We start from the raw sequence: 23,249 nt of genomic DNA, 5'->3' as shown, positions 1-23,249 counted from the left end.
CTCTCTAGCCAATCTTTCGTTAATTTCTTTGGAGCGGTTACACGCCATACTTTTCCCCTTTAGACACTGTTTAATTGAGAAATGGCTTTACTTCAAAGTTATTATTGGCAGCTGGATGATAACGTTGCTTCTGGCATTCATGATGTCTGTTCTTGTAGCGATCAAGTTAGGTTTAGTTCGTTACGCACTTCCATGTTACACTTTTCTTACCCTTCTTATCATAACTGCTTGTTACGCAATTATTACCATAAAAGTCAGAAGTAACCCTCCTCCGCAGCATTTTAGTGCAGTTGCGTCAGAAAGGAAATTGTCAGTAACCTTAAGCATAGTTACCGTTGTCTCTATCCTGGCAATTCTGCCCTTATCTATTTGGATGACAATTGCACAATACATTTTGAACTACATGTCTCGTGCAGCTTTCCTTCAACTCCACGCAACAGTAGCTTTGTTATATTACGCTAATTCTATCGTCAATCCGTTGATATATGCCATAAGAATGCAAGTGTTTAGGAAAGCGGTTAAGGAGCTTTGTAAGAGGACTGCAGCGACAAGGGCTGCCCAACCCATTGAAGTGCATGCAATGTAGTGCATGGGCACTAAGAAAAAAGCAATCGACACTAGCTTCAACCTGATATTTAACTTATATCAACTATGCAATGACTGTTTTTTTATTTCTTGATACAAGTAAACCTTGAACCTTAAACTTGCTGAGTCTCATGTGAAGTACAACCCTAAACTACTGGCTCAAAAAAATTGTTTATGGCGTTATTAGACAATTAATAGGAGTAGCATCTGGAAGGTTTCATTGAATAAAGAATATTGACTGTATTGCTTTTGGTCTTTTCACAATAAAGTTTTCATGTGCAATGAAGAAATCAAAGGACAATCTTAAGTGGTCTTTCACCGATTTAGTTTTTTGTTTTACCTTATTTTTTTTTATTTCCTGAGAGCCTTTGGAAGGGGAGACGGCAGGTTCTCGGTAATTTCATAGGGCCTGAATTTCAATAAGCCACATGTGTACCTTCTGGAAAGTTTCATTGAATAAAGAACTATTTACTGTATTGCTTTTGGTCTTTTAACAACAAAGCTTGCACGTGTAATAAAGAAATAAAAGGAAAATAGTAAATAATCTTCTTACAACTGTGCTATTATTGTGTGTGATACATGAAGATGCTATTCGTTGCTTACAGTGGTGAGTATGTTGGAATTTCAAATCAGAGCATCACAGGGCTGCAGTGGTTCAAGGCTCATCACTGCACTGTGTCATGTTGTATTTTTTTCTCTCTATCCCCGAAGTCTAAAGATGGGTACTGGCTGGGGTAACTGCGGTAACTTACAGTAGTAGTTCATTTATTTATATCGTAACAGAGAAGAGAAAGAGAGGGAGAGAAAAAGACTCCCCGATAGAGTTACCAACTGCTCCAATAAAATATCTCTCAACAAAAATTCTATGTTCTAAATGAACGTAAATATATCTGAAACATATATTTTGAACTGCTGATAAAAGAACAAATAAACGAAATATCCTCGCAGTTAGTACGCAACTTTAAAATTCTCTTGTTGGATTTTGCATTGCAATTTTATTGTATTTTAGACGTAATTTTTGAGTGATTTCTTGGTAAATAAGATGGACATTTGTCCGTCCGTCGCTTCGTTCACTAACAATGCGCAGGTGCAAAGTAACCAATTTGAGACTGATCCCCTATCCTAGAAAATTAGAAGGATACTGAAATAGTATTAACAACGGCGTTGCGTTAGACGTTTCTTTTCCGCTTCAAGGAAATGAAATGTGGGACGTCTGTACGCAGGCTGTAAGAGTTTGCGCTGAGTAAAAAAAACACACCCAGCCCCAATGAAAATTTGCATGTCTACTAAAATTGATCGAAAGAATAGCTTGTTGATGCAAATGAGCGGCATCTTTGTAGCAAGATTCAGTTTCGCCAATTAAAGGCAGATTTGGAGCGAAGTTGGCATTATTCACGTTATCAAGAAACGAGGTGAGTAGCAATACTTTATTATAACCCAATCAAGTGGACAAATGGTTTCTCTCAGAAATATATCACGCGTTTTAGGGGTAGGGTTTGCGGATCGTTTCATAAACTCCAGTTAAGTTTCTTGCAAATGTCCTTTCCTGGTGAATATGCTGTTGTGCTGTTCGAAGGCTGAAACATTCAGACAAAGGAGGCATGAGATTATTACTTTGTGCTTTTCTATTAGCTTTTCGGTGAAGTGTAAGTCAACGAAGATCACTGTTAATAAGAAAGATGATCTAAGACGACCACTCAGTTGAGCGGCGAATTACATAATATCGAGAATAAACAGCAATGAATTCGAATAAAAAAAGGGACGATTTTGCAATGGAATATAGACAAGTAGTATTCCAAATGTCACGATTATGAAACAAAGAAAAAATCTTCCTTCCAAACGCTAGTCAAACCTATTTCGTTCCCTCAGGCTAAAATGCATGGTCGGTCGCTAGCCACTGTCCTACAGGGTGACATTGAGAGCAGGGTCATTTAACCAAAATTTATAATTTTACAGAAGCGATCGTCAATCTCATCAGTTAAGTCAATTTTTTTTACCCTAAGTAAAATACCTTGAAGAATAAACCAAATTATAAGGCGATGTTCGTCTTCATTATGGCATATATCAAAATGAGAAAAGAGTTTACAAAATGAAATCTTATGATTTTTTCTCGATTTTTTAAGGACTATTATTAAGCACCTGCCATCTTCGGAGTTGCTTGTTTATACATTAGGCACATTTTGGGGAAGTTTGGTGTGACTCGATTGATAGCTGTCCGATTTTGGGTCAAGCATTTGTTTTCGAATAAAATTATCCGACAACAGTCAGACAGATTTGTTCCCAAAGGAGTCTGGTTGAGGAGCGATTCTATTGTATACCCGGCACACTTCATATTTTAAAATTACATTTATCTTTAACTGACTGTTGATTACTCATTCTCATCTATACAGAAAAATTATTCGTCAGCGAGTCAGCCATCACTTGCTTAAACTTCGATGCGCTTGTCATCAAAAGCTACAAATTAAGCAAGGATAAAACATCTGAAGAAATTAGACCACCAATCAGATTCATACCATATGCACACAGCTGACGTTTTAGGAAATGATCTGGATAAGCTTAATGTCATTAGCAGTGAAAGTAGTCAACAACTTGTAGAAAATAAAACCTTTTTACTACCTTCGATAAAATTGTCAAATCTGATATTGAAACTTCTACACCTAAAAACTACTAGAATAAACTTGATTTGGAAAAAACTATTATGTTTAATGGCACTTTCCCGCGTTACCTAACTTATGGGTGATCCGCGGTTTACTATAATTTATTCGTTTTCTTTGTTTTATGGGCTATTGCCAAAGTTAGGTTTATTGTTGAGGATTTTTTGTTTCCTTTGTTTTGTATCAGCTGTGAGAAGTAAATTATATTACAACGAAGATGAGCCTAACTTATCGAACTGAAGTTTAATTTATGTTTGATGGAAGGGTCTGCATCCGTAGATCTTAACGATGGCCAGAACAAGCTTCACCGAAAGTAGCTTTTGACAATAGTTGGCATTGATCGGTTGATATGGCTCAATTTAATTATAGCTATTGTAGACAGTAGGCTTCGACATAGAAAAATCCAAACGTTTTAGAGGTAGAGACTTTTGAGATCGTCTTGTGAATTTCAATTAAATTTGTAGCTGTTCAGTTGATAAAGGACTAAAATCCTAATGAGAATAAGACATATAATCATCACTTCACGGATATCATAAATTGATTACTTTAGACATCTTTGCGAATTGGAAGTCAGCGTTAAGCGCTCTGGAAAATAACGATCAGGCAGAATACAAAATACAGCGAGGATTTACAAATGAATGTTGATATTAAAACGACGCGATAAAACACTTCTTGGATGTAAAAGAAATGTTATTGTTCATTCAATGGAATATTGATAGTTATTAAATTCTCAGCCTCGGATATTGGATTTCTAGCGTTCTGATTGGTTCACTAAATCCCGGTTATCAGCTTATATACCGTAGTTTGACCTTATACGAAAAACAAAAGCCCCAGGTGTCGCTAAGCTAAATTTTTTTTTCGGCGAGAAGCAAAAGTTTCTTCGGAAAAATGTAAAAAAAAAAAAAAAAAAAAAGGAAAAGAAAGAAATACCAAACAATGCCATCTCAGTATGACAACGATAAAAGCCACAAAGTTTGGTATGACACCATTTAATGGTACGTATCTCTAAAGTTCCCTTTAAAATCTTCAAAATTACAAGATTTTACGATTTTTTAGATCACATAAGCTTAACAACAACAATAACAACCGGTTACCTTCAAAAATTTCAGGATGGCTTGCAAATCCTGGCGGTAAGAGGTTAAAGCCAATCGAAGAAACTTCTCAGGAAGAGCTTCATGCCTGTCTTTATGTTTTTACGAATTTAAGAGGACTTCAGAGGTTCATCTATGAAATCCGTACGAGCGGCGGCCATAATGTTCGTTTCCGTCGCTCGGCACCACTCAGCAAAACATTTGCACTAATGTGCACAGCTCTTACGCTTCTCAAATAAGCTTGAAGTTTAAAAACTTGCACTGAATGCTTGTCTCAGTGAGGTTGTACTTCGTACACTTGGACTTGTCTGAAGTGTTTTAAATCGTCCGCGAGAAATTCAATTCTGCATGAAAAAAGCCGTCCTTGCCCTGATCTCTTCCTTCGCTCGGCATCATGCAGCAGAACGTTTGCTCAAATGTGCACAACTATTACGCTACTCGATGAGCTGGAACTTCAAAAGAACTTGAATGCTGGTCTCAGAAAGGTTATAATTCGTACATTTAAACGTTTCTTGAATTTTAGATGTCCGACTGTGTCCGATTATCTTCACTTTCGATTTTTCATTCAAGTTCGTTTGCAAAGCGCTTCGCATGTCATGTGATCATTAGGTTTCGCACGCTTTGGTCGGAGGCTGCCTCAACATCCGGTCATTTAAATTTGAAAGGAATTTTTTCTTAAAATATAAAAATTCAGTAAACTTCAACAGCAATGTCCAAACGCGGAGAATTTAATAAAACAATTATTCCATTCGCGCTTGTTGGATATGAGATTAGTTATAGCCAACTCGGCGCTTCGCGCCTCGTTGGCTATTTACCATCTCATATCCAACGCGCGCTCATGGAATAATTGTTAAATATAATATATAACACAATATGGATATAGATTGGTTGTTGATATTTTTAAAGAAGATATTGTACTGAAACAATAATTTAGTAAGGAAGGTGTGTCAATTGTTTTACTTCCACAATAATAATAATAATAATAATAATAATAATAATAATAATAATGATAGTAATAATAATAATAATAATAATAATAATAATAATAATAATAATTAAAAATAATAATAATAATTCTTTATTAAAATATTCCACACAAATTGCTATTTACAAGTTAAAAGTATATAAAAAAAGCTATTAAAAAACCTATTCACAATTCATTTCGATTAAAAAGAAAGATAATATTTCCAAGCAATAATGTTTTTGTAAAGAAAAAGAAAAAAAACAAATGTCATGAAGTTTTTAAAAAATTAAATTCGGCATTTTAAAATCAGTTCCACTTGATAAAGAGAAAAGAAAAAAAAAACAAAATATAATAATAATAATAATAATAATAATAATAATAATAATAATAATAATAATAGCAATAACAATAATCATAATAATCATAATAATTATCATAAAATAATAACATTAAATTAAAGTACATATTCGATGTTACAATAAAAATATGAAAGAAATGCGCGCAAGATTACATAATATTAATTAGACCATCGCTGGCAAAATACCAAAGAAAAATACCTCGTTTACCGGAAAGTAGCTTTAAAATGTTATACCCCGTCATTTGCTTTATGCCATTCCTTTAACATTTATGACCATATATGTTCACATGCATAGCTTATGTCTCACAAAACATCTGCGAGTCACGTGTCTGAAATCACAAGAAAAACAAAAACCTGAATCAGGCAAAGAAAAATGTCTCGGAAATAACATATTACTGACTTGAAATTCTACTGTAAGCAACGTCTGATGATTTTTTTTTCTATGCTTTCGTATCCTTAGCTTGCAAGGACTGAACAAGAGCAGAAAGAAAGTTTAACTTTTCCCGAAGTATGGCTAAAGACACCAATGAAGATCGTTCTTTAAAGCTGGGCAATTCTTGGTCAGAAGTTTTTATCGGTGAACTAATTTTGATAGTTATAATCAACGTTTTCACTCTCATCGCCTTTGCAAGAAATAGTCACTTACGCAAGCACACTACGTATCTGATAATAAACCTGACTGTGGCTGATTTACTGGTGGGAGCAGTGACGGGACCACAGGAAGCATTTGGCCAAGATTTGAAACTTGGACACGGTTTCAGCTGGCAAGGATTCAGTGTTTTAACCTCGGGCCTCATATTTCCCCTAGCTTCTCAAGCCAATCTTTCGTTAATTTCTTTAGAGCGGTTACACGCCACACTTTACCCCTTTAGGCACTGTTTAATTGATAAATGGCTTTACTTCAAAGTTATTATTGGCAGCTGGATGATAACTTTGCTTGTAGCATGCACGATGGCTGTTCTTGAAATGCTAATATTAGCTACAATTCCATACACGTTTCTATGTTACACTTGTCTTACCCTTTTTATCATAACTGTTTCCAGTGTTGTTATTACCACAAAAGTAAAAAAGAACCCTCTTCTGCATGATTTTAATGCAGTAGCGTCAGAAAGGAAATTGTCAGTAACCTTAAGCATAGTTACCGTAGTCTCTATCCTGACCATTCTGCCCACATCTGTTTGGGGACTGATTTCTCAATACATATTGAACTACATGTCTGGTGCAGCGTTCAATCAAATGAACAAAACGGTAGTTTTGTTATATTACGCTAATTCTATAGTCAATCCATTGATATATGCCATAAGAATGCAAGAGTTTAGGAAAGCGTTTAAGGTGCTTAGTTGTCAGACGACTACAGCGACAAGGGATGTCCAACCCACTGAACTTCACACAATGTAGTGCAGACGCGCAAAGCTAAAAGTAAAATCGCGATTTGGTTCAATCTGATGTCTTAATTAGTGTTGCTTGCTTTGTAATTCAAGTTTTTTTACAACAGCTGAAAAGGGTTCTCCTTTCATATTGTGTTGAAATCAACTGTGTAGTGACTGCTTTTCTCGTGGTACAATTAAACCTTGAACTTTAAAGTTGCTGAATCTCATAACTAGTGCGACCCTAAACTACTGGCTTAAAAAGTTTGTTCAAGGAGCTATTGAAAATCAATGGAAATACGTTTCATTGAATAAAAGACTATTGAGAAAATGAAATGTTTAATTTTCATGAAATTTAGTGATTTTATGTTTTTGGGGTGTAGAACGTAATGATGTAGGTTTGGAGCCTGAAGACTGAAACTTAGCTTGAATAAAGCAAGCCAAGTTGGAGAAAAACTATTTTTTCAACTTAATGCGCTGCCATAAAAACACGCACCACTGGACTTTAACAAAAAGTAGGTCGTTGCATTCTACAATGTTTCTTGTATGTTCTTGCCAATTTTGGCTGTGATTAGACTGGTTTTGAACGAGATCTACCTGCCCCAAGATTATTGGTATCTCAAAGCAGGTGCCCAAGTTACTCGCCCCTCGTGGCAAGTTGTTGACTCAAGCGTCCTCTGAAAAGAAGGCCTCAAAATTCCATAATATCACCACAACAATATAGGATTTCAAGTTCTAATTTGTTAAACGGGGTTTATTCTGAAAACTAAGCTAATTTCATCGATAAGGGCCATAGAAAGACACATGCTGTTTGTCAGTCGTTTATGATCTGATGGTTGATTGTCAGCTGAAGGTGAGAATGGATTGGCCAGGCCCCTTTTATACCGGAACTTCCTGTTTTAGAAATTTGTTGATTTATTTCCCATTGAGATTCAAAGGTGGTCAATAAACTTGATCTTAACTGGTTTATACTGGACAGTAATCAGCGTTTGGTGCAGCTTCAATGGTTCGTGGTGATACTCTAAGAGGAACCGCTGAAGTAACTAAAACAGAAAGAGAGAAATAATACGTCTGTCAATGAAAAATCCTTCAGAATTTATGTCGCATAAATAATCCCGATTATATCGTGGCAAAAGCCAATCAGAGTTGATTCTTGTAGCTTTACCTTTATGTTAGACAACGAATACTAATCTTAGTTTTTTTTTTTTTTCTTGTTACATGTTTAAGTATAACTTGTAACGTTGTATTATTTACCTTCTTGTTGGATTTTGCTTTGAAATTTTATTGTATTTTAGACGTACTTTTGCGTGATTTCGTAGTAAAATACCATCCGTTCGTTCGTTCACTAACAATGCCCAGCTGCAAAGCAACCAATTGGAGCCTAATCTCCCATCCTAGAGAAATAGTGGAATACCAAAACACTATTAACAAAGGCGTTGCGTTAGACGTTTCTTTTCCGCTTCAAGGAAAGGAAATATGGGACGTCTCCACGCAGGCTGTAAGAGTTTGGACTGGGTAAAAAAAAAACATACCCAGTCATAATGAAAATTTGCATGTCTACTAAAATTGATCGAGAAAGAGAGCTAAATTGATGCAAATAAGCCGCATATTTATATCAAGACCCAGTCTTGCCAGTTAAAGGCAGATTTGGAGCCAAGTTGGCATTATTCACGTTATCAAGAAACGAGGTGAGTAGCAATACTTTATTATAACCCAACAAGTGGTAAAATGGTTTCTGTCAGAAATACATCACGCATTTTAGGGGTAGGGTTGGCAGATCGTTTCATAAAACTCCAATTAAGTTTGTTGCGAACGTCGTTTCCTAGTGAATATGCCGTGGGGTTGTTGCAAGGCTGAAACATTCAAACAAACCTGGCATGAAATTATTATTTTGTGCTTCTCTTTAACATTCCAGTAAAATTTCAGTTCACGAAGATCACTGTTAGTAAGAAACATGATCTACTGAAGACAACTTCCCAGTTGAGCGGCGAGTTATGTATAAATACTCTGAATAAATAGCGATGAAACGCGTCAATAAGTGACGATTTTGCTCAAAAAATGAAATAAAAAGAAAGATGTAGTATTCCACACGCCACGATTTTGAAAGAAAGAACTTACCCTTCCTTTTGAACGTCATGACGTTCCCTGTAATGCATGGTCGGTCACTACCGACTGAGCTACAGGGTGACGTGGAAAGCTGGATAATTTTGTGCAAATTTTAAGGAAGGGAAGAACATTTTTTTTAGGAAAGCAATCGTTTAGCTCATCAGTTAAGCCAGTTGTTCTACCGTAGGTAAGAAAACTACGAGACTAAAACAAATTATAAGGCGATGCTCCCTTTATTAATGCAGATGGCTAAATGACAAAGGAGTTGACAAAAGGAAACTGCATGGCTTTAGCTCAATTTTTAAAAATTTTTAGTTTAGCACCTGCCATTTTTTGTAGTAGCTTGTTTATACTTAAGACACATTTTGGGAAATTTTGATGTGCCTCGATTGATAGTTCGCCGGTTAAGCTAATTCAAGCAATTTATCTTTTGAATAAAAATACCCGACAATGCACAGAAAGATTTGGTTACAAATTTTGGTTACAATTTGTATTTCTATCAGTTTACTGTTAATTAACAATTCATTTTCGTCTATTCTTTTTTTTTGATCTTCAGTTATGTATTATCTTATATCTTGTTTTATATTATACATTTTAAATAATTTAGTCAAACTCTTTGTAGCATATTCTTTTCACCTGCATTAAAAGTCGAAACAAAAAGGCTGGGGGCTAACTAGAAAACTTTCCAGTTAACTTAGCCCTCAGGCTCTAATAATACATGATTGCCATTAAAATGTAAATTTATTTATTTCATTTAAACATTACTATTTGCAAAATAGTCATTAGCTTCAGAGAGCAAATAAAACTTCTTTTTCTTCCTCGAGTGAGCGATGATTTCCACGAATTTCGATGTCCTCGCGATCAAAACAAACAAATTGATGAAGGATAAAAACAACTAAAGAAATTAGACAACCAATCAGATTCTTGCTTTCACCTTATGCCATAAGGATACAGGTAAAGTTTTAGCACAAAATAACATCGTTTTAATATGTTAGATAAGTCAAGTAATAACATCTCATTCTCATCTAGTTTAGAAAATAAAGAAAAAAATTAAAAACTTCCACGCCGAATATCGAGTGAACGATGATGTGCGCAAACTTCCATGTCCTGGCGATCAAAACCTACGAAATGACCCAGCTAGAAAGCATCTTAAGGAATTAGACAACCAGATTCTTGCTTTTACCTTATGCCAAATGATCTTTTTGGGAGATCATCTTATTAATGTCATCAGCGTAGGCAATGTACAAATTGCATAAACAAAAACCCATCGTTTTAATGTTGCATAAAATTGTCAAGTTTGAACGAAATTAACCTAGCTCTTGTCCCTCAAACATCTGAGAGTCGTGGGTCTGATATCTAAATACGCCTGGAAACTACAAAAATGATTTCATGTAGACAAAGCTATTATGGTCTATGAAAATTTGACGCGTCGATTCAGTTTTAAGAAAAAGGAATTCGTAGATCTTTACAATGGCTAAAACAAGTTTTAACGAAGACAGCCTTGGGCACAGTTTGGCATTGATCGACCAATAGCCAAGGGCAAAATGCCACCATAAATATCGTAGACGAAACAAGATATTGAACACTTCTCCATACCAAAATTGAGACGAAGCTGAATGATTTAAATCTTAATGAAAAAGGAAAGGCATAAAAGCATCATCCAATTAAATCTAAAGCAACCGTCTTTTCTTAGAGAATATTTGTGGGACTGTTTAGCTGAAGCACTGAAATCTTAATGGCAACAAGGCATAAAATCATCATTTTATTGAATTCCCCGTCGCCATCAAGATTTCTGTAAATGACGATTAGGCGACGATTTAATGAACGATCGAGAACGATGCGATTAAATACTTTTTAGAGAAAGTTGTGCAAATTCGACGCAGAAAGTAAATAAATTATTTATTGTTCGCATTTTGTAGAGCAGTTACAGTTCAATAGGTTGGGAAAGTATGTCAATCTTGCTGTGTTACAGAGAGACCATCATTGGCAAAATACAAAAAGAAAAACCTCCTATGGGAAACGTTCTCTTTCATCTCTCAGGCTGAAGTTTTTGTGCCCGGCTCATTTGACAAACATTCAGGGTTTTGCGTGTTTATGGCATTGCTATAACCGTATATGGACACTGGCATAGCTAATGTCTCACAAAATATCTGCGGCGGAGTCATGCGTCTGAAATCTCAGAAAAGGGAGGTTAAGCCAGCGACACACCTGCGATTATATACGCCGATCGGGGCGAATTTGATCGCCAGCAAAAATCGCAAGCGATTTTCGCCAGTGATTGATGCGGACACACCTGGCGAGTTTTTTCGCCGATTGTCGCGATGTGGCAGTTTTGAAAAATCATGTGATAAAATTGCCCAACTTGATGGGTTGGCTTTACTGGCGATTCGCAGCAATAAACGTAGAAAATCGCGGGAACTGGCACACTTGGCGAATACCGGCTAATTTAATCGCCGATATCTGACAAGCCAGATATCGGTGATTTTATACGCCGATCGAAAATCGCAATCGCTTCATCGGGCACACCTGGCAATTTTCACCGATCGCGGCGATCGGCGTATAAAACCACCAAGTGTGTTGCCGGCTTTAAGCAACGACGTCGGCGACGGCAACGACAACGCCGCAAAACAATAGGTTTAATGAGCAAAAACAATCGCTTTCACGTGCGTTTTACATTTTGGTACATTTCTTTGTCGTCGTCTGCAAAACAACAACGTGAAATGACCACATTTAAGGTTTTGTGGAGAACGTGAACGAACGACGGTAAATTTCTCATTTTCTTTCTTAACTTGTACGCCACTCTTACCAATTGGGTTCCTGGATAGTTCACCATTTTTGTAAAACTTCAGCGAGTTGAAATAATCGCGAAGTAGCACAAGTGAAATAAAGTTATATTTTCGGGTGACGTTTACGTTGCCGTTGCCGTCGTGGTTGCTTTAAGCCTGGTTTACACGTACGACGCAAGCATAAGCACAAGCACAAGCATAGGCACAAGGTTATTTACACGTGCGATAAGCATAAGGTGACATACGCAAGCGCAGAAGCATAAAAATGTAGCACAATTGCGCAGCCGCACTGCCTTTTGGCGCGAGATTTGATTCCAACATGGCAGACTAGAGTGTACGCTGACGACTTGTCACTGTTTTTCAGTTTCCTTTCCTTGCGCTTCTGCTTATTCTTGCGTCGTCCCGGTTTACAAGCACAAGCACAAGAGAATGGAAATCGCTCCATTCTCTTGTGCTTGTGCTTAAGCTTGCGTCGTAGCGTCGTACGTGTAAACCTGGACTACGCAAGCATAAGCACAAGCGCAAGCACAAGGCGCTTATGCTTGCGTCGCACAGGTTTACAGGTAGGTTTCTTGGGCTTGTGCTTGTGCTTATGCTTATGCTTGCGTCGTACGTGTAAACCAGGCTTAAGCTCCCTAAAGACAAACCGAATACGGGAAAACAAAAGCATGAATCATGAAACAAACTAATAGAAATGTCTAGTCTAAACAATGAAATATCACTCTTTTACACACTGTAAATCTTATTCTTTCATAAAAAAGTGCTACAGTAAGAAAAGACTGAAAATCTTTTTTTTTTTCAATTTTTTTTTTCATAACCTCAGCTTGCAACGAATGAACACGAGTACAAGGAACGTTTAAGTTTTACTGAAGCATGACCGATGACGACGTTGAAGATCCCTCTTCACAAAAGCTGGAAAATGCCTGGTCAAAAGTTTTTATCACTGAATTTATTGTGATAGTTATAATAAACGCTTTCACTCTCCTCGCCTTTGCAAGAAATCGCCACTTACGCAAGCGCACTACGTATCTGATAATAAACCTGACTGTGGCTGATTTACTGGTGGGAGCAGTGACGGTACCATTGGAAATATTCTGCCTAGATTTCTATGACAAACATGGTTTCAGCTGGAAAGAACTCATAATTTCAACCTTGAGCCTCATATTTCCCATAGCTTCTGGAGCCAACCTTTCGTTAATTTCTTTAGAGCGGTTACACGCCACACTTTTCCCCTTCAGGCACTGTTTAATTGACAAAGGATTTTACTTCAAAGTTATCATTGAAAGCTGGATGATAACTTTGCTTCTGGCGTTCATGATGTCTGTTCTTGGAGAGCTTGATTTAGTGTTAATTTGGTATTCAATTGCATGTTTCACTTCCCTAACCCTTCTTATCATAACTGTTTCCTCTGTTATTATTATCAAAAAAGTCAGAAGTAACCCTCCTCCGCAGAATTTTAGTGCAGTTGCCTCAGAAAGGAAATTGTCAGTAACCTTAAGCATAGTTACCGTAGTCTCTTTCCTGACTATACTGCCCTTAACCATTTTGATGATAATTGAACAATACATATTGAATGACATGTCGCCTGCAGTATTCATTCAAATAGACGAAACGTTATTGTTGTTATATTATGCCAATTCTATCGTTAATCCATTGATATATGCCATAAGAATACAAGAGTTCAGGAAGGCTGCTAAGGAGCTTTGTAAGAAGTCTGCAGCGACAAGGGGCGTCCAACCCATTGAACCTGCATGCAATGTAGTGCATGAACACGAAGATAAAAGCAATAACCAAAAAACAAAAACGGTTAAAAACAATCGAGATTTGGTTAAACCTGCTAATTAAATAGTTCTTTTTTTTTTTTTTTACTTTTTGATGTAAGTTTTTAACAAGTGTTGTAAAGGTTGTTCCTTTCATATTTTGTTGAATTAAATCAACTGTGCAGTGACTGTCTTTTCTTGGTACAAGTAAACCTTCAACCTTAAAGTTGCTGAATTTCATTAACAGTACGAACTGTTTTGGGAGCCTTGCAAAGGGGAGCGGAAAACTTCTGGGTAATTTTACAGAGCTTGGAATTCAATGAGGCACCTTTGTGCATTTGAGCTATTATGGTGTGCTACATGAAGATGCTGTTAGGTGCTTACAGTGATGAGTATGTTGGAATTTTGGAGTAATTTGGAATTTTGTAATTTTGTATCGAACCGGATGAATTTTAACCCTGTGTAAATAAAGATTGAATTGATTTGAATTGAAACTGAATGATGTCAAGTTATGTCATTTTCTCTCTCTCACCAAGTTGTATAAATGGGTGCTTGCTTGGGTAACTGCATGGGAGAAAGAGAGAGAGAGAGAGAGAGAGAGAGAGAGAGAGAGAGAGAGAGAGAGAGAGAGAGAGAGAGAGAGAGAGAGAGAGAGAGAGAGAGAGAGAGAGAGAGAGAGAGAGAGAGAGAGAGAGAGAGAGAGAGAGAGAGAGAGAGAGGGAGAGAAAACGAGTCAATAAAACATTTCTCAACAAGAATGCAATGTTGTGTATGGGCCAATCAGAATTAACCATGAGCAACCTAATGTCACTCCAGTTTGCCTTCATATTTTCCTTTTTAAACCTCAAATGCCTTTTGACGAACCCTCCCCCACCCTTCAGAGTTTTCAATGACTTTCTGTGGGGGTGGGAAACTGTATACTATGGATAGTTCCTGACACCACAAACTAAAGGAAAACTTCAGACTCATTACTCTGACTTATTTAATACACGACAACTGATCCAGAAGACACAAAACTTTATCAGGTTCCCCTATCAAGAAAAGGAAACAAGGGTGGAGGGAAGGGGACTGATAAAGGGTTACTTTTCCTTTTACCTACATGTACATGCTGCTCCCTGGTATACACACCTTGAAAAACATTCAATGAATTAATTTTCTTGTCTTCCATCTCTTTAAGTTCCTTCATTTCCTTGTCAACAAACCCCTGGCTGATTTCAAAAGCAGCATCACCACACTTGAGGAACATCTAGAATGAACAATGGCGTGTCTATGTATTTCCCAGCAATTGTGCTTGATAGATTGCATATGAGCTTGTGGAGAAGCTTTAAAACGTTTTACACCTGCAAAGTGAATCTCTGGGCTTCCTGTTTTGGAGCATCTTCATACAACCCCAGTCAAGCATCAAATGTGAAAGTCCCAATATCTGAAAAATTAAAAATATATATATATATAACAGTGCTTAAACTTTTAAAAGGCTCAGCTGTTGCACTATGATAATTGCACTATTAATCACATAAGAAACTACACCTGTACCCCTCATGTTTTGTACTAATTACCGACATCTGCATGGTCATAAAAAAGGGAAACTCTGCCAGCTGGAAATTTTCATACTAATAACTACATACATGTATGCATGGAGATTTTGGACCCTTAAGGTTCAGGGTGCTCCCATGAAAAAAAGAATGGGGAAGCTTATAAGTAACACTCAAAACTTTGAAGAGTAAATGTTGTGTTTAGGACCAATAGTAGTGCTCAAATGTAAAATGACTGGCAAGCCTATGGCGGTGGGTGGGGGGGGGGGGGGGGAGGGTATTTTGACTGTAATACCTTATAGCCAAAATGCTATATAAGAAATGTAACTACTTTTAAATGTCTAAAATGATTATGATTACGATTATGATTATGTAAGTATTCTGCAAATAACAGAAATTATGCCTCATACGCCCTATTTTTCTGAGCAGCTTCCTTGAAAATGGGGACATGTTCCGCGAATCCCCAGTCGATCAGTTTGTACAGTGTAGTAAATCCTTTGGTTTTGTTGTAATCCCCCGGGGGGGGGGGGGGGGGAGGTACTCCCTTATAAGAGGCTAATGGGGATGTGCCGCTGGATGGGGTCGCATGTTCACGACTGGATTGACTAGAATGGGGTTGCATTTTCAGTAGAGTTACTACAATGGGGTCGCACATTTTCGGATTTTTGGGGTAAGAAAAAAAAAATAAATAGAAAGTGACTTAGTTGGGATCGCGAAAATTACATTTTCCCAAAAAATAACTAAGATGGGGTCTATAACTGGCCACAAAAAATGACTATAATGGGGCAGGGGCTCTGAGAGGCCAGCGGCACATACCCAGCAAAACTGAACCCAAGGGTGTAATCCCTCCAGCTCCATTTCGCTCTGGGATATGTTCGAAAGGAAGCATGGCGGTTTTCTACTGTTGCAGAGCCGGTCAGCGTTTCGCAGCCTTCCAACGCATTTGCTTCTGTTTTTTGTAACCTCCAGAAAGCAGTTAAAAGTTGAAGATGTCGTGACCTCCAGCTCCAGAAAAGAGAAATTCACTTTGAAAGGCACCATCTTGAATGAAGAAAAGGCACTGGTGCGAGTAACCTCGTCCTGAAGACGACTTTCTCCATTTGCTGCAAATGCTGGAATGGAATGGAATGGAATGGAATGGAATAGAATGGAACCAGCAAATATCAAAGTACTTGATACTTGATCATTATTTCTAGAAGAAAAAGTTCCCAGGATGAATTAGCAATCCTCTTTATACCCCAAAACCAACTGAGCTACAGGCCAAGTTTCACTAGTCTGTAGGATGACCCCTGACTATCCATATTGCTAATCATTGGTGTAAGCCGTTTTATTTGTAGAAAGTCAAGTGCAAGTATCTCATTTCTCAGGCTGAACGGTAGCCTCATGGGTAGAGATCATTGAACTCCTTGGGACACCATCGGCTATAGGACTGAAAACACATCTACCCCGATTATTGACAATTGGTCCGCTCAAAGTGCGCAGCGAACGGCTTCATTTTTTGTGCCCTTAGTTTTCCCTTGGGATTCAAAGAAACGTTTGGTCACGTGACTCAACAATTCTCACATGACTGGACCACTTTCAAAAGACATTTTAACGAAATAAATAGAATAAAACGACTGTAAAAACTACGAGACTAGCTGCTGCACACTGGGTGTAGTTTAAGTTGATATAAGAGAACTTAAAAAAAACTTAACCTGCCATCAGGCGTTCTTTTTTTTGGGGGAGCGCAAAAGTTTAGCAGCGCGAGGGTCTCGACCACCAACTCCCGCCCTGCCACACTTTCGCGCTCCCCCGAACGAAAGAACGCTTAATCGCAAGTTTCAGCAAACCTTACTCAGTTGAAATGCAATTTTTCTAGAGCTTACGATGACAAAAATATTAAATCAGTTGTTTCTTCAACCACAAGCTGCTGACCAAAAAGAACACTATAGCGCACTAGCAACCAGATTCGGCGCGCGCATTTAAAATTACGCCACGTCATAAAGGTAAATTTATTCGCAGTTTTCAGGAAACGTTGGAAATCTTTACAGCGTGATATATAAAGAAAGTGACAAGCAAAAAGCTAAGAAGATGGCTTCTGGCCGTCCATCAGGTTAGTAGGCAAACCTTAAGTAGTCATATCTTAAAGTCTTCTCATTTTGGGCTTTTAATAAATTGTGGATTTTCCTTGATCACTCGCTTACAATTTTTCATTCAAATCTTGCTGGAATAAAATCTCCGCCATGCACGTTTTGCTGCACTGTTCGCCAACTTACAGTTGCCGAACATAACATTTCCGAAGTCATTAAACCTAGGGCGTTAACTCAGAATTTCAAAACACAGTAGGGACGCAATGTGTTTAGGAGTCATTTTGTGATGAGCGCAGAAAAACTACACCACTACAAAATTTGTTTTTGACTCCAATTCAATACATCACATAACTTTCATACGTTTTTAAAGAAAGACGGGTATAAGAACTTCAATTGATATTTTTTTTATGGAATAATACACATTTATAGAAAGGTGCAAACAGTTTTTACTCGTTTTCATATCTTTATTTTTTATGCCTGCTATGGTTCCGGTAGAGGTTAAGAAATCTTTTTATTACGTCAATACAAGAATGCTTAGAACGTTAGAAGAGTCGCGCGCATCGAATTCCAAATGTCATTCAGATTGACGTCATAACGGAAATTTACTCGGAGTTTTCAGAAAATGTTGATAAAAGCAACGCAGTGAATGAAAACCCTAATCTCGTACCCAGATGTTTGTATAGGGGGAGTGAGATAAGCATGTCAGTATTGGCATTTTGGGGGAAATTCCAAAAAAGATGCAATATCTGGCCGACCGATATGAATTGGCTTAAATAGCTTTCGTTTGCTAAGTATCGGGAACAAAAATTGGAAGAGTCCATAAGGTGACTCTAAAAGCAATAAAATATGCTTTTATTTTAGATCGAAGAAATAATTTCTTCGAGATGGAGAAAAGTTGAATCACTAGGAGTGTGAAAATGAGGTAAGTACATTACGATATATTAAATAGAAAAATAAGAAATGCAGACAAAAAATTCTTCTCCACTTCCATGAAAATTTCTTCGAAACGAAGAAGAATTTAAATTGTCATCGGCCACTGAAATAAAGTAATACACTGTGATATATTAAACGGAAAAATGAGAGATGCGGACAAAAGTTCTTCATCATTTCGAAGAAAAATTCTTCAAAATGAAAAAGAAGTGCACTTACTTTATTTTCCTGCTTTTGACGATTTTTAAATTGTCATCAGCCACAAAATAAAATAAGTACATTATATAACTAGTAAGAGCAATGCCTGTGATCCTGGGGGAAATTTAATTTGAAATGTTTGAAGGAGAATTGAATTTCATAAGAAAATATAAGACTGATTCGCTCTAAGAGAGGCGGATATTTCATGACAAGATTTGAGGGCGATCTGCTAAAAGAGATTCTAACGATACTGGAATAATAAAAACTTAATATGTACTTAATCAGACAATACAGTATATGTTCCTGATTTTTTGTAAAATTTAGGAAACTAACTACTGAGTTGCAAGTGCAGATTTCCGTATTTTCATGGGATTTAATAATAAATAATTTGAAATTGATAATTATTACAAAGCGAAAGCTTACTTTGTTATTCATGAAATCGCCGATAGCCTTGTTATTCATTCGTTCATTGATTCGTTCGATCATTTCTCTTCTGTTTTCCCTTTTTCTTTTAGAAGTTAAAAGAGAAACTACATCAAAAGAAGAGTACTTGAAAATGGTGACCAGAGAAACAGAGTAAGCGATTGTTGTTTTAATCATTTATTTTAATTAAAATACAACACGATGTTTATATATCCGTCGGACAGACCACATAGAGCCAACAGCAAACCGCCTCTTTTCCTTCGCTAAGCGTGTGTAGTGTTAAGATCTCCTAAAAGAGGCCATTGGGTCGTTTAGAGCCACATTAGGTTAAGCTAAAGGTTTCTAAATTAGAACATTGTAGCAGGTGCCAATTGAAACTCGCTTCATTGCCTTCTCCAACCGTTTACATTGCAAAATACTAAGAGCAGGTGATGAGGTGTTTTGGAGGCACAAAAGACAAATCTCAGCTTTGCTATTAGTATCGAGTATTTTATACCTACTGATTTATCGATCCGATTTGGACAAATATGAGAAAGGAATTCGAAAAAATGGAGTGGACGAAAATCGGCCGATTTATGAAAATCTCTGGCAATGCTCGAATGAAAGTATCTTCAAAGGCTCTTCTTCGAAGGCTGGGATCTTTCTCTAGTCAAGCGCTCTAAGTAAATATAATTAGGTAATTATTTTCTTATGGAGTTTTTGCTAAGTCTAAGGGCAGATTACATTCATTATCCTTATTTCTTTTAAATTTGTTGCAGCATGAAATATAATCAGTTGACTGCAGCCAAGAAAAAAATTCAGGCCGCAAAAGAGAAGGCTCAGGTTTGTAATTTAGACAGATGAGAATCTTGTTTTTTTCTCTCAAAAAATAAACAAGCGATGGGGGCTGGTAGAATGGTGTGAACTGGGTAAAATGGAGGAATGATGAAATTAGGACATGTAAAATGAGCAAAAAAAACAAACTGAAGAGAGAACGTTGAAAACAAGGAAAGCAGGGGAAACTAAGAGAGAAGGGTGGGAACAGGGGGAAGAGAAAGAACAGAGGGATAAAGTAAGGAATAGAGGAAGGGGGGGGGGGGGGGGCGATTATCTATGGGGAAACCTAAAGAAGTGAGAATAAGAGAGACAAAACAATGGAACTGGGGAATACATGTTGCAACAGCGATAAACGAGGGAACAGTGGGCTAAAACATTTAAACGAAGAACAAGGTGAACAGTGAAGTATTGTGGCTACAGGGGAAAAGATGCATAAATTGGGGCCCATTAAATAGGAGGAATACGAGTTTTCAGGGGGAATACAAGGAAAAAAGGGACTGGAAATCAGGGATATGAATAGGGGATAGGGGTATTAGCGGGAGGGGGAGTCACGTGGGAAGGAGGACCAAGTTATGGGAGATAAGGGGTGAGAAACAAAAAAAGAATCAGGAGATTAGAAATCGTATGAAAACAAGAAATGGAGATTACCATGGGTTGAGAGCAAAAAGGAAAAGAGAGAGTGAGACAAGGGTTGAGGGAAAGTGAAGTATAAAAGTACTCAGGAGATTAGGAATGAGAACAAGGCCAAAGTTGGCATAGAGAATGGAGGGAGTGGGGCTGAGGGTAAACACTGTGTATGTTGGTTGATGAAAGATGGAATTAGGAACTGTTCAATTTTAGTGTTGGGAATTTTAGGTGTTTCAGTGCAAGTGTTGGGAATGAACTCAAGACATTATTCCTTCAGGTCACTTGTATGTACCGTTATCTTTTATCTGTCAACAGGCTGATTTAAAATTGCTAGAAGAATGAAACACCGACTTCCACGGGTAAGTGTTCACTGCAATGATACAACAAAACTTAAAATAATGTCTGCTGATACCTTAGAGATAGATAACAGGACGGGACCAGTTATGGTGTGTTATTTTTCTTTACAAAAGTATAAAAGTGTTATTGTATTACTTTGTGTTTCTTTCTAGGACACTTAGGGAGCTACAAGTTGAAGACGACAATGTTGATCAAGAAGAGGTAATTTCCCTAAATTTTAAAAACAGAAAAGAAGGCCCTCTTTGCCTTTCTAACAAGCAAACTCTCGATTAACTTTAGAGGTACAAGTATTCATCTTTTTGTTTCGTTCATCCTCATTACAGACAAAATCGTTGATTTAATCGTCGTCATTGTCATTATCACCCTGATTATCCTGAAATCATTCCATTGCCATCTTGATCATCGTCATTGTCACACACCACCACCACGTGACCAAACCGAATCATCATCATCATAATTACTAGTGGAAGTGTTTTTCCAAAGTTATACCATAAAGAGAAAATTAAAGTTAATAGCCGACGTTTCGGCGTCATCGTGACACAAAGGGAAAGTGGATTCTCAAGGCAAATCCTCGAATTAATTTATCTACTTTGCCTTGAGAATGGTGTCACGATGACGCCAAAACGTCGGCTATTAACTTTAATTTTCGCTTGCTTATGTTTCAAGAAATCATTATATGCCATAAAGGTTTTGAAAATTAATTGTCTTAACTTATTACATCAAGTCCTACTTTATTGCAGACCGACAATGAACTTATGAAGCATATGTCTTTCAATTGCATTGTCTTTCTCCAATTAAGAAGGAGTTCGAGAGGGATAACGGGAGGAGACCAGTCATGGTTGATTATTTTCAATGAAAAATCATCTTCACCATTATTATTATCATCATCCTCACCATCATCATCCTCATCATCATCATCCTCATCATCATCATCATCATCATCATCATCATCATCATCATATTATTATTATTATTATTATTTTTATTATTATTATTATTATTATTATTATTATTATTATTATTATCATAATTATTATTATTATAATTATTATTATCAGTGACAGAAGTTCTTACATCACTAATAACCCCTTCTTTATTGCAGAAAAAGAATGAAGTCAAGAGGTATGTACGTTTTTTATTATTATTTTCGTGGCTCTAGATGTTTAGAATAACAGATTGAAAATATTGTGTGACAACTCCATGTTATTTAATATTTTATTTATACATGGCATTATTACCCAGAACTACAGGGTCTCTCGTTTGTTTTAAACGTTAACTCAGCGTACTTTTTTGCATGATTGCAGCAAAACTAGAACGAATTTTCCAAACCTCGCGAAATGTTTATTTTAATAGTCAGTATTAATATCAAAAAAGCACCTTCCTAAAGTATGCACTTCCGTTTATCTGCAGGGATATTGAGAATTTGGTCAGAAAAATAAAAGAAAAGAAGCAAGAGGTACCAGATGATGTCATTTACGCTAAACTGTACTGTTATATTTTCTTAAATTAAGTTTCATATTCAACTTTTATTCGAACAAATTTAGTTCATGAAGTTCTTCTGAGAATAGACCAAATGGTTGTTGATCAGATTAGTTATTATGTCGATCCAAAATATTAAACATTGGAAACGTGTTCCCATACATCCCATAACTCGAAGAGCTGGCCAATCAGAAGACTAATAGCATTTGCACAGAGTATATACACGTATTTCAAAACAATAAGCTTCAATACTTATATACAAAAAGACTTCTTTTGTGATTGGTTTTACGATAGTCATTTCAAAATAACTCCAAAGCAGATTGGCACATTGTTTATTGATCGTTTTTTTGTTTTGATATAGAGGGAACAGCGAAAGGCCTCTTCCGATGAAGTGAACGAAAGTTTCCAGGTTTGTTTAATTATTTTACCCGGCTTTCCTCTGCTTCAAGTAAAATTGTTCCTTGTGTTTGTCTGTGCCAGAAAAAGCGTCTTCCCTTGCAGGTTAAATTCAAAGTTTATCGCCCCCCCCCCCCCCCCCCCTCCTCCTACATAGATCCTTCACTGCATTACTAAAATCGTTCATTTAGTACTTCCCACCCTTAAAGCTTTTCTTCCTGTTTTTTTCTTATTGTCTTTTTACTCGAGCAACAGACCGTTCTGGAAACGAGGCATCAGATGGAGAGGTAAATATATTGAACTCCAAGTCATATTCTCTGGTTAATTTTATATCTCAATTTGCACTACTTATAGGTGAGTACAAAACTTGACGTGCCATAGTATGGCTTGTTAATAAATTCAAAAAGAAAAAACGAAATAGTAACCTTGTTAGGAGCATGGGGAAAACGGATTCATGTTGATAGTGTAAATACTGTTAGAAGCTTGTATCACTTGCAGGAATCGCTTTATTGATTCTCTTTTTTTTTTTCTTCTCTCGTTATACATATGTTTGTTAAGATTGCCCGAGTAGTAGTTTATCGACAGCCATTACCTAAAACGTTATGCTAATACTTTTCTACCTCTTTTCCGTATAGTGAACTGAAACAAATGAAAAGTGAAGGAAAAAGCTGAAAAGAGCAGGTGGGTTTATACAAACTAAAACGGAAATAATTTCCTTGCACTTAGAAGTCACGTGACCCACATCTCCAAA

General features: G+C 36.9%; 2 protein-coding genes and 1 long non-coding RNA gene across 7 annotated transcripts in view; 2 read left to right on the top strand and 1 right to left on the bottom strand.

Moving 5' to 3' along the window:
* The window catches only part of LOC146463086 (uncharacterized), a 340,798-nt gene that overhangs the window by 79,158 nt on the left and 238,391 nt on the right, over window positions 1-23,249 (bottom strand). The window lies entirely within an intron of this gene.
* Window positions 1-23,249, top strand: part of LOC146463094 (uncharacterized) — a 217,952-nt gene that overhangs the window by 66,886 nt on the left and 127,817 nt on the right. For all 5 annotated transcript variants that reach the window (XM_085084850.1, XM_085084854.1, XM_085084852.1 and 2 more), the window contains exons 7-9: window positions 21,726-21,745; window positions 22,034-22,079; window positions 22,464-22,511. In XM_085084850.1, the coding sequence (XP_084940976.1) occupies window positions 21,726-21,745; window positions 22,034-22,079; window positions 22,464-22,511 (114 nt within the window). The remainder of the gene's footprint in view (window positions 1-21,725; window positions 21,746-22,033; window positions 22,080-22,463; window positions 22,512-23,249) is intronic.
* On the top strand, window positions 12,785-13,756 carry LOC146463100 (histamine H2 receptor-like). The gene has a single exon (XM_085084732.1). It carries the CDS (start codon window positions 12,785-12,787, stop codon window positions 13,754-13,756), a length of 972 nt encoding a protein of 323 aa, XP_084940858.1.

Source organism: Pavona decussata, unplaced genomic scaffold (assembly GCF_977016875.1).
Source record: "Pavona decussata unplaced genomic scaffold, jaPavDecu1.1 SCAFFOLD_180, whole genome shotgun sequence".
NCBI lineage: Eukaryota > Metazoa > Cnidaria > Anthozoa > Scleractinia > Agariciidae > Pavona > Pavona decussata.
This window is presented reverse-complemented; position numbering and strand designations above follow the sequence as displayed.